We start from the raw sequence: 13,132 nt of genomic DNA on the forward strand, positions 1-13,132 counted from the left end.
TGTAAACAGTTGAGAAACAAAATGCATCTGTAACAGTATAGAGACAGAGCGTATTTAGGCCACGCCCACACCGGGGGGGGAAACAATCCAACGCTCTCCATTGACTTTGCATTGCGTGAGGCTGCCTCATTGTCATTTCGGAATTATAACAAAAAACAGAACAATGTCTAAAAGCTGATATGTGACAAAGTGTACAGCAAACAAGCTAAAAAACACAGAAATAAGTTTTTATAAGCTGTCGACCCAAAAAAACGAGCGTTTAAGAAGATAAAAGTGGTTACAGGCAATACGAAGTGACGCTTCAGCAGGAAGAATGGGTAAATTTTGGGAATCCTGACACTCATTATGCCTCAATATGTCTGTGTGCAGCAAACATTTTGTCACTGTTAAGTCAAATATCCAAATGTCCGTTTTATATATTATATTTACTGTCGCTGATCACGTTCTCCTCTAGTCGCCGTAGTTCTCAGTGTAATAGGGCCCGTCGCGCGCTGTCTCAATGGCCTGAATCCACTTTTTTGTACTTAAACGCTCGTTTTTTGGGTCAACAGCTTATAAAAACGTCTGGGTTTTTGCTTCTGGGTTTTGTTTAGCTTGTTTGCTGTACACCTTGTCACATATCAGCTTTAATACATTGTTCAGTTTTTTGTTATAAGTTCGAAATGACAAAAAGGCCGCTTCACGCAATGCAAAGTCAATGGAGACAGTTTGATTCTTTCCCCCCCCGGTGAGCGTGGTCTTCAGATTATGACGCGTGTCGCTCTGTCTCTATACTGGATCTGTGTATTCGTTCTTAAAGTGACAGCAGCCTAATAATCCTGCTGCTGTTTCTGATTTTATCTTTTGTTGTTTGATTAACATTAAAGGTTTTTTTTTTGGACTTCAAAAACGAAACAAAAATTCACTGCCATTATAATGTTTGGAAGAGCCAGGACTTTTTAAATATATCTCCGATTGTATTCGTCTGAAAGAAGAATGTCATATACACCTAGGATGACTTGAGGGTGAGTAAATCATGGGCTAATTTTCATTTTTGGGTGAACTAACCCTTTAATGACACTCACTGCTCTTGAATGAATAACTGTGCAACTTTAATTGTAAGGATTAATCTGTATTAAATGTATTCAGGAAAGACTATCCAGTATTATTTTACATTTGATTCCTTATTAAATGTCTTTAGTATTTCTGATCTCAATACTACTGTTAGACCTACCTAAAAAAAATTACTGACTGTTTACTTTTCAACATTTGAAATCAGGCAGGTGTTGTGAAAGATATTGTGCAGCAAATGACACAAAACAAAAATGCACTGCATGATCAAACATTTAGGTGAGATCGGAGCACCCTTACTTGCTTTAGCAGTCAAACTAACTTTTAAAATACTACAAGGGCTAGTGTAATCGAGGTATGTAAAATAAATGTTGTGTTGCATAGACTGTTAAAACTGGATTGATGCACCTATGGTCATGTGTGAAGGGGAAGGTTGGTACCTGAGGTAGTACTTTATTGCACTGGTGATGGTCTTGATCTCCCATTCTGTGCTGTCCAGCTCCACATCTGCACAGGTTTTGGGGTCTAGAAGAGAAATTACAGTATCTTATGGTTACTTCTACTCAACTTTTGTATGGAATTACCAACTCAACACGATTATGCCAGTTATGTGCCAGTAACCGTGCATGTGTGAGCGTTACATGGCAACACCCAATCAGCATCAAAATCGCAAAACCATTTCCTTAAGCAAAACTGTCAATGTATATTATTACCTCTGAGACAGGCAGTTAAAAACTGGTGATTGAATGAGTAACACAACAACACGAATGTCTATTCATCCTGACTTTACCACAGGGTGTGACGGCATTCCTTTCATGTTTGCGTGTGAAGAGGGTTACGGTGCGTTTGTTCAGGTGAGAATTACGGTCTCTTGCTAGGTGAAGCTTTGTACACAAATGAGGCAGATGTGCTGAGACAGATGTGTCTACCATGCAATCGGCCCAACTCCGCAAAAAAGATAATCGCTATTGTAGTCAACATATCTGTCTGTACAAGAGCAATGCTTCATGAAAAAACTAGGACGCTCACATTGTAATCAATAAACCTGTCTACACTGCAAGAGAGCAATGCGGCAAACCTAGTTACATTCCATTGTAATCAACAAAGCGGTCTACAGTGTAAATCAATGAAACAACGTGACAACTAGACCACTCACACTGCAAATAAATAAAGCTGTCTAAAAACTACAAGTGAGTGTTGCGACAAAACTAGATGTCATGGTCAATAGAGCTCAGGGCGTCACGTGACCCATTCTGTTTACAACGCCATATTGGCAGGCAGGAACAGCCGGGAGCGAATATGAAATGAATTACACCAGCATGAGTTGCAACAAAAACCACAAACTCATATAAAAAGCCAAGAGTCAAACTGGCCAACTAAATACATACTGATCACCATAATGGTGACCAAACATTTTCAATAAAACATCAACATCTAAACCTCTGTAATTCTCAATAAGAGCTTCTTTAGACGTCTTTCAGAGTTGGAGCTCAAACTCTGCAGGACAGCGACTCACTGGGACCGAACTAGCCTACCCCTGCTCTAAGTAGAAGAAAACAATGGTTTAATTGTACCTTAAGGACCAATTGTGTACCTTTACAGTTATATGTTTTGTTCCCCAAGAAACAAAATTGTACTTCCACTATACCTTTTTTTCTGAGAATGTAGATTAAACATAACAGATCCCTTAAATGCCTCCGGGGTGCTTTTCATGTGTATCGATAAAGGAACGGATAGCTTTCCTGTCAGGACACCTGTTGCACCAGCTGTTCGCAAGTTACAACTAGCCTAGTTTTCGTAAATGGGCACTAAGTTACAACTTATGCACTACTAAATATTTTTGAGTTGATCCATTAAACTTAGTTGAAGCCTAAATCTAAACTAAATATTTATGGAAGCTTCCGATCAGGAGTAACATTAACGGATATAACAAAATAGCAGACAGATTGAACTGCATCAATACACTCGTTTCACATGACAGACTTCAATTCTTTACATGTATATGATAATGCTGACATATACATGCACTTACATTTTAAGAGAGAAAAAATGTGAATAGGACTTGGCACCTGCCCACACTGCCAAAAAGTACCAAAACCTGGTTCAATGACCATGGGTTACTGTGCTTGATTGGCCAGCAAACTCGCCTGACCTGAACCCCATAGAGAATCTATGGGGCATTGCCAAGAGAAAGATCAGAGGCATAAGACCGAACAATGCAGAAGAGCTGAAGGCCGCTATTGAAGCATCCTGGTCTTCCATAACACCTCAGCAGTGCCACAGGCTGATAGCATCCATGCCACGCCGCATTGAGGCAGTAATTCATGCAAAAGGGTCCCAAACCAGGTACTGAGTACATATGCATGATTATACTTTTCAGAGGGCTGACATTTCTGTATTTAAAATCCTTTTTTTTATTGATTTCATGTATTATTCTAATTTTCTGAGATTTTGATTTTGGGTGTTTCATAAACTGTAAGCCATAATCATCAAAATTATTACAAATAAAGGCTTGAAATATCTCACTTTGCATGCAATTGCGTGCACCGTAGCGGAAGCCCTGTACCAAAAGGGTTTGGTACGAATACGTGTACCGTTACACCCCTAATATACAAGTATATAAAATGACTAAATAAACAATCATTAATCAGTACTTTTTCCTTGTTAAACTTAAGTACATTTTGTACTTTTACTCAAGTAAAATTGGAAAGGAGTACTTTTACTGGAGTGATATTTTATTAGGGTACCTGTACTTTTACTCAAGTACTTGATTTGTGTACTTCGCCCACCACTGGTAAAGGCTTTTTCTGTGTGTGTGAAAAAGCCTAATGTGTTACTCAAAACAATTTTAAGGCTGAGAAATTGTATAGGTGGCATTTATGGCTGAAATTTCCATTTTAATCTCCTGAATTCGATAAAGCAAAATGTCCAGCATCGGGATGCAGATTCTCACCCATGGCCAGGCCGAGTAGTTTCTGCACTCTGGAGTTGACGCCGACGATCCTGTATAGCCCCTGTTCACCAATACCTGTTACAAAAAAAAAAACACAGACTGTCACATGTGCTGGTCACCATCTGACCTTCAATTCTGAACAAACAAAACAATATGTGGTGTACCTCTGGTTTCTACGGCATAGATGAATTTTTTGACAACGTTGAAGCCGACGACATCTAATTGGGCCACTTATAATAGAAAGTACATTAGGACAAAGAAAACATCAGTACAACTTTATGGTAAAACATGCAATTCTGTGATTTTCAATTATGATTTTCAAATTTCGACGACTGAAATGGCACCATACTTACTGGCTTCATTTTGACTGTCACGATTCAGGGTGTACACCTGTGAGACAACAAGTTTGTGGCTGTTAACACAAAGCAGATTTGAAAAAAAAAAACTACTTAACAATTACAATTTTGTGTTACCAGTCGAGAAGCTGTCATAGCACACAAAACAGATGCCTCATTTGCACACTTTTACATGCAGAATCTCATTGATGAGTGATAAGTTCATAGTGAAAGAGTCATTTAGCATGCTAACACATTACACATAACACATTATTTCAAAACCTAACGAGCTGCCTACATAGGCATGGCGGATGACTGAAATATGGATTATAAATGTATAATTAATTAAAAACCAAATAGTATTAATAAAAAAATAAAAAAAATAAAAAAACGTACTATTTGACCAAATATGTGTCTACTCTATGAATTTTTATGTTGCTTAGCTTAGCAGCATGCTATGGAAGCTTGTTTCCGCCACAGAAAATGTGATATAAAGTCGCAATTGTGAGTTATAAAGTCAGAATTGTGATATATAAAGTCCAATTCTGAGGGAAAAAAGACTGACTTTTTTCTCAGAATTGCTTAGTTTATATCTCACAATTCTCACTTTATATCTCACAATTCTGACTTTATATCACACAATTCTGACTTTATAACTCGCGATTGCGAGTTTATATATCACAATTGTGAGAAAAAAAAACATTTTATCCTTTAAAATGTTTTATTTTGTGGTGGAAACAAGCTTCCACAGCATGCTAACAGCTAACTCTATTAAAATCTATTGTCAACATTTTTTGTCCTATTTTTATTTATTTATTTTTTGGTGATAAGCACTATTTTATTATGATCATCCACGTCACCAAAGAGCGCTTGGGTTGAATTCGTTCTAATCCTAAACAGAGAACTTGTTCGTATGCATTAACCTTTACTATTTCTCTCAAAAATGATGATCGTGTTGGTAAGTATTCTGTGTTTCCTTTAATTCTTTTTTACAACACTGGCAAAGATCGTTTACACTCATCTTCTTCTTCTACTTCTTCCAGCGTGCATGCAGTTGAGTTCTGTTGACAACTATGTGTTGCTCTGATTGGTTGTAGATCTATCCAATTGGGTGCAGAGGCATTTTCTTTCCTGATTCGGTTGAAACACGCCTCATAATCACAGCCCAATGGAGCAGTATCAGACTCATATTCTCACTAGAATCTGAGTATGACGACATCAGGCTACACTATTTGAGTTTCATCAGTCACTTATTCTGGTTCTATTCAAGTAAGCATGTCTATGTAGGTAACAGACTAGCAAGGCAGCTCACTAGATTATAAAACAGAGCCTAAAACATCCTACAATACATTGATTAAGCCAATAAACCACGGTGTCCGAATTCAGATCCATAAAGAACACAGGCTTAAAGCCTTAAAATGCATATTTATGAGACGCAATGAGTTTGATGAATATGCATTCAAAACAAGAATACACTTTATCTTATGCACAGCAGTGCCAAGCATGTGAAACACTCTTAAGATGAAGCCTATCAGATTTGAGAGCGAAACATCTTTGAATTTACGATCTCTTAGATAAAGTACCGGTTCTCTTCCGTCCATGGCTTCCATCCAAAGTCTGCGGTCTTCTTCTGACAGCGCCTGCATGGTGATCACGCCAGGCCTGAAAAATGCACATATCCACACGTAGGCATGCACAGGGGTCCAGTCCACATGCATGCGCACACACACACACACACACACACACACACACACACACACACACACACACACACACACACAAACACACACACAAACACAAACACATACACACATGTTGGGTTTTCATGTTTTATAGGGACTTTCCATCGACATGACAATGATTGTTATACGTACAAACTAAATATTCTATCCCTTAAGACTAAACCTACCCATTACAGAAAACTTTCTGCATGTTTTTTTATTTTATTTTCACACATGCATGTACATATTTAAGATTTATTTATTTATTTATTTATATAAAAATAGGTAAAACTTTATTTTAAGGTGACGTTACTACATGTACTTACTATAGTAATAACAGTAAATTATGCATAATTACATGCAACTAACCCTCAAACAAACCCTAATCCTACCCTAACCCTGTAGTAAGTACATGTTGTTAATTAAAGGATTAGTTCACTTCAAAATTAAAATTTCCTGATCATTTACTCACCCCATCTCATCCAAGATGCTCATGTCTGTCTTTCTTCAGTTGAAAAGAAGTTACATATTTTTGAGGAAAACCGCTGGAGATGAGCAATTTAGGTTAAAAAGTATTTACATTTAAAAAATTTGTAGAAAATGACAGATGTTTTGGCTAGATAAGACCCTATTCCTCGTCTGGGATCGTGCAGAGCCTCTGAAGCCCTTCCTTTGAAACTGCATTGATTTCGACCTTCAACCCGTTGGTTGCCATCAAAATCTATTATGTGGAGAAAAATCCTGGAATGTTTTCCTCAAAAAAATTTACTTCTTTTTGAAGAAACAAAGACATGAACATCTTGGATGAGATGGGGGTGAGGGAATTATCATTTTGAAGTGAACTAATCCTTTAATACTACTCAGTACTTATAATTACACTGTAACAATGATACCTTAAAATTGTGTAACCAAAAAATATATATATATTTATATATCATAACATATCATAATATATATATATATATATATATATATACACATGCAAATATTTCTTAAATATATACATGTGTGTGTGTACTCACATATACATAATAATTATACACAGTACACACATATATTATGTAAACACAAACTTTTATTTTGGATGTGTTTAATCGTTTGACAGCCCTAATAATAATATAAAATTATCAAACACTTCACAGTCTTCACTGCATAAATTATAATTTAAAAATAAATTAATCTTTATTAAAGCTGCAAAATTAAGAGCAGTATGTGATTTTCTCTTTGTCTTATGTTCGTTGATTTATATTAATGACAGGCAGCAGCAGGTTTATTAGGCTGCTGTCACTTTAAGATCTGAAGCACATGACGCGGATCTGACACGCATCCCATGGCCTCACAACTCTTTATGGTCATTTAAGACTGTCCTAACGAGGACACTCGACAAAGCGGGCATTTTGGCATACTTTTGTGTGTTTTTGTCCGTTCAAGTGCAAAAGAGAACTCAGCGCTTAAAGGTGCAGTAAGCGATTTCTGAGAAACACTGTTGATATTTGACACCCAAATATACACTCCTACCTAGGGCTGGGTATCGTCAAAAAACCTTGACTTCAATACTGGTTCCTGAATGATACTTTTTCCGATACCAAATTAATTTTTCTGTTTAACAAGATTGCATTACCTCAAAAAAAAAGTTTGTTGACTTTTTTGACTCAAAGACTCATATATAGGGTACTGGGGGGCGGAATATATGCCTCGCGCTCAAGCGCACACAAAGCTTGCCACAAAGCACTGGCAAAAGTAACCTAATGTTTTTAAATGTAAAAATAGCTAGGGGACATTCATTTGAATTGTTTATTAATAAACTAGTGTTTTCTAAGTCCGTTTTTGGCTGCAAAGATAAAGTTGACGATGCTGACTTTCATTTGGATTATATAATCAAAGTATGTTTGTTTAAATGTTTGTTTAAACGTAGACGTTTCAAGCTTTCTATAGGTCTATTTGTCATGTCTGTGAGGAAAGTATATGCAGAGTTTCGGTTAATTTATGTGATGCGCTGCAGTTCTTCTTGCAGTCGAATACGGAGAAACTGCTCTTTAGTTTATTCCGTGCACTGTCAAGTGCTTCAGATTTGTCGTGTTGTCGGTCTTATGTGGCGTTCACACCGGACGCATGTACATTTTGAGTTTACTCGCGTGTGACATTCACTGCACAACAGACGCGAATTCGCGTCATGGGCGGGGCTTCCGCCAGCAGCTCGTCTTGTTGAGAAATGGCTGACATGGGCTGTGTTTACATGTCTTTTTTTTTTGTTAAAATCTACTGTTAATGTGTGACAAAACGTAGTTTTAAGACTTTTTCAGTCAATAATGTAGTTGTTTAAAGCTCAAATCTGTGGTTTATTTATATAAAGAGTGCCTATTTGAACATTTTATCTGCCGTTTTCGGAGTTGTGAGCTCCAGTGGATCAGCGGCGCTCAGCGCTTGTCAATGCCGGCGAGGGCAACCTTTCCTCGGCCAGTCCTTCTGCCGTCTGCCGCTGGCTCTGATGTCTCTGTGGTGTGTCTCGAGCTATAATTCGTCTTGTAACGGCCGATCTTTGGTCTCATGGATCTATAATTTGTTCCCTGGCAAATCGTTTAGGCTGAGGGCAAAGATAAGTTTCATTACTTTAAATTTTTAGGCTATAACTGTACGTTGCAGTTGTAACATTAGCCTACTAGCACTGACTTTGAATGTTTGAATGCATTGTTTGCTTTATTTCATGTATAGCTTGTTATACATTACGTATACTTTTGTATTATTGATCATACATAAACTTGCATTTAACAAAAAGAGACTGGGTTGTGTTTCATGTCATTTAATGTTATCACAGTGATAATCATATTGTCTGAACCAGATATTAATATACAGATTTTCTCCTCATTGTTGTCACTACTAGAGCAAGCTCCTGATTGGTTAATGCGGCGCGAAATATCCGCCAAAGTTCAGATTTTTCAACTTGAGCGATTTGTGCGAATCGCGCGTTCAAAACGCTCAATTCGCGTCCTTCGCGCCGCCTCAATCGCGCGAATCTCGCGCCTCATTCGCGTGAATCGCGCCGCAGAATGCCATTTCGAGTCTCTGCATTGACTTAACATGTAAATCACTCGCGCGAATCGCGTCCAGTGTGAACGCACCATTAGTGCCAATTATCTTGTCGTGAATATTGCACTGCGCGCTATTGGCATCGAGCCTGGTGAAATGTAGCCACAATTTTTTATCTTTTCCACATCTATGTGGGTTGGGACGATTTACCCCCTATTTACACTCACACGTCTGCAGCACATCACGGCTCCGACAAGATTTTGTTCCATCCTTCTGCCGCGGCACGGCCGGTATAAACAGAAGCATTGACTAGAGAGGATGCGATCAGCTCCGGTGGCCATGTTGGAGCCGTAATGCGCCACAGACGGGCATAACCGCGTAAACTAATGTTTTTTTCACCACGCTAATCATGCTGCATGCTTATTGGCTCACTGATGTTGACAAGATTAACCCCTTAGGTATCGAAATTTGGTATAGAACAAGACCTTTTACGATACTCGATGGTATCGAGGCAATTCGGTTTGTACCTAAAAAGTATCAAACTTGATTCCCAGCCCTAGCCCTACCCAAAAGAAATTGCATGATATGCAACACTAACCGCATCACAGCTGCCGCAAGTGTGGATGAATCAGCTGCGATTCAATAACAACAACAACAGCATACAACACCATATCTTGGTTCAGTGAAACATAGCAAAAAACAATGTTACTCACATATGGAGCAGAAAATAAGCTAACTCTGTGCTGGCTAAAAGAGTGTTTTGCTGATCTGTGGATCGTTTTTTTCCCCTTCTGTTTACACAGCCAGGACTATACACAAAGTACGAACACAATATTTTTTGAGCACACACACAGAGCAGACATCTAGCAAACATTGGCAAAATTATTTGTTTAAATGTTGACTTAAATTTTCAACCGCTTTTCTTCAGAAATCGCTTACTGCACCTTTAAAGTAAATATATTTTAATTGTCGTAAATTGTGACTGCATCATTAGAAGTGTGTAATTAAATATATTTAAATACATGACAAACACGTTTGAAATGCTTGTCAGCACATTTGACAGTACACTAACCCTATTTCAAACACAAGTAACTATTAAATTGCATAGAAATATGTACTTAAGTCCTACTTAAGTGAGTCAAAAAACACCAATTAACTCACATTAAATCACATTGCAATTTAAAAAAATATCCTCCTGTTTTTCTGATTTCAAACCCACAAAAAGACTATCTAAACACATTCCAATATGTCGGCTTAGCCAATAAAAAAATGAACATCATATACACAAACACATATAACACACTGTAAATCTATCAGGGGCTTCTGTCCACAAACTCATTATAACAGGCCCAGTTCTATTACCATAACTCTGCCTGACCTGACATGACCTAACCTTCAGTTGTCACACGGGTTAATGGTGTGTGTGTGCGCGCAACTGATTTACTGATAGAGCTGCCATACTGAAATATTAAGAGGTTTTCCAGCACACGGCACAGTGCACTGGCTTTTACTTGTATGCTAGGTACATCCATATAGTTTTTTTGTTGTTGTTCATAAATAAAGGTCAGATGGTGAGCAGCACATGTGACCGTCTGTGGTTTTCTATAACAGGTATTGATGAGCCGGGGCTATACAGGATCGTTGGTGTCAAGAGCCAGTTGTATGCCAAATCAGCAGTGACGTAGTTTGTGGGAGGGATGTGCGCTCTAAATGTGTGATAAGATTTGTGCGAGCCGTTCCTACCACGACACTGATGATAAAATGTGCAACCCATTTGAATTTGAACCTATTTAGAATTTACCACTTTAAAACGCTTTGGAGAAAATCAAAAGTGATCTAAAACAGCCACATAAACTAAGAAGAGGAAACATCCTGCACCAACATAAATTACAACGCTTTCTAAACTACTCATGACCACCTTTACTAGAACTTATCATGCTCTATTGTGGGATTATTGTGGGAAATTTTGACTAACTTGTAGAATTTATAATAGATAATCTGTTAAGGGAATAGATTTTTCAGTAAAGATTTATATTACAACTATGGCATGTTGTAGCTATAGTTTGTAGCTATATGTGTATGGTGCTATTTTTCATAACAAATGCTATAGATAAAAAAGAAAGAAAAAAGTTAACATTGGCATTTGTTACAATACGGATACAATTAAAAGTAAGATCATTGATGGCTCCTCATGCCATGTTAAAGGGTAATGAGGAGCCATCAATGGTCTTACTTGTAACTGTATCCGTATTGTAACAAATGCTAAAGTTAAAGGCACAATATGTAAGATTTTTGGATTAAAATATCCAAAAACCACTAGAAAAATGTTATATATTTTGTTGACTTGTTTGTTGTACTTACATTATCCCAAATGTTTAAATCCAGAGAAATAAGCAATTTTAACCCTTTTAATCTTACTGCAGTGTTCAACAAGTGTGTTTTATTAGCCGCCGAGCGTACGCACATATAGTAGCATTATAACATACCTTTCAACACACTCAAATGTATCTAATATGATAAAATAGCGCTTCTTTACCTCACGTGGGCGCGAGTGCATTTGCTATTTAAACAACGTGGCGCTGGACGTGAACATGATAACTGCTTCGGGCTGAAACTAGCAAAAAACACTTGCGTCGCGCCTGCTGTCGCATTGCACTCGGTGTATGATTTATCCCCATTCTACTCTACTGTTAAATGCAGAAATGCAGCCTCTTTGAGACTTCTTTCAAACATTAAAAAAATCGATATTATTCCAAACTTTTGTACAAAATGATTTAAATGTATTTTTCTTAAACTATCGGCAAATTGCTGTAAAGGTGTTGTATGTAATGTTTTTGACTGTACTAAAGCATACAAATACCATAATATGTTCGCAGAGATTTAAGAAAAAATGCTGAGTTCACACACTTGTTTCTCCAAAAAACAACGCTACAGCCAGTTATTCCTCTTTGAAATGTGCGTTCCGTGTCAGAATGTCTGGGGTGTGGGGGGTGGGGGGTCTGGGGTCTGTGTGATTCCGCCCACTGCCATTTTACCCAATAGTATTTCAACACTCCGGTTGCCAGTTGGCAGAAAACACAACACATTGCAGCCATGAAAGCTAGCAAACCAACTGGGTCAGAGATCGCAGATTCTACCTGACCTAAAAAGCATCGGCATCCATCTAAAAACCTCTATCACCAGAGGCATATTAAAAAGGCAGAGGCTATTTGCACTAAGTGAAAATAACATCTTTTCTTAGCAATAATTGCTATTTACTAAGATTTACTGTAGATGCTATTTACTAAGTGAAACAGCATACTAAGTGAAAATAGTGTTATATTCTATTTACATCATATAAAAGTAGGAGTTATTTGCAATATGTGTAAATAGTAATTACAAGCAGTTTATACTTTATTTTGAAAGATACATACTATTTGCACCTCAGTATTGCTGTACATTAACAGGATGCAATAATAACATATAGCTATATTTATATAAATTATTAAATGGATGCTGCCTTAATGGGACAATAAAAGCCCCTACCCAATAAATGCTTTTATTATTATTAAATATAATTTCATTAGGCACTTTATTTCCACTTTTAGAACATTTTCTTAATTTTTATTGAAAGTAAATGCCTTTCCGATGTGATCTGTGATGGGGAAAGGGAGAAGAGCGAGCTCTGCAAAAGGCGGATTGGAACCCGGGTCGATCGCGGCAAAACCAGGATCCTTAAACCTTGCGCTCTACTGACTACGCCACCGAAGACCCTGAAATACATGTTTTTATTTTTTAATCTAGGCAGAGCTAGTGCAAATAGCACTTGCCAGCAAGGCATGCTATTTGCACTTGGTGTAAATAGACACTCCGTTTTAAAAAACATATTAAAACGTGGATAAATATACAGTGTTGTAATGCTCATCGGTTTCCATTGTCAACTGTGCTCGTTCCTGTTGAGACTAAGGAGGAGGAGGCAAGGGAAACAACGTTTTGAATTTGAACTGCAGTACCCATTTCAACTGCTAGCTGTCAATATTACACACTGCACCTTTAAACGCAGCGTT

At 37.6% G+C, this 13,132-nt stretch overlaps 1 protein-coding gene across 7 annotated transcripts in view; it reads right to left on the bottom strand.

Annotated features, from left to right (window-relative positions):
• The window catches only part of LOC307136777 (rho GTPase-activating protein 26-like), a 182,370-nt gene that overhangs the window by 64,303 nt on the left and 104,935 nt on the right, over positions 1–13,132 (bottom strand). For all 7 annotated transcript variants that reach the window (XM_079834041.1, XM_079834044.1, XM_079834046.1 and 4 more), the window contains 5 exons: positions 5,922–6,000; positions 4,357–4,393; positions 4,168–4,233; positions 4,004–4,078; positions 1,491–1,575 (listed from right to left, as the gene is read on the bottom strand). In XM_079834041.1, coding sequence (XP_079690167.1) covers positions 1,491–1,575; positions 4,004–4,078; positions 4,168–4,233; positions 4,357–4,393; positions 5,922–6,000 — 342 coding nt within the window. The remainder of the gene's footprint in view (positions 1–1,490; positions 1,576–4,003; positions 4,079–4,167; positions 4,234–4,356; positions 4,394–5,921; positions 6,001–13,132) is intronic.

This window comes from Gobio gobio (genome assembly GCF_949357685.1).
Source record: "Gobio gobio genome assembly, chromosome: 14".
NCBI lineage: Eukaryota > Metazoa > Chordata > Actinopteri > Cypriniformes > Gobionidae > Gobio > Gobio gobio.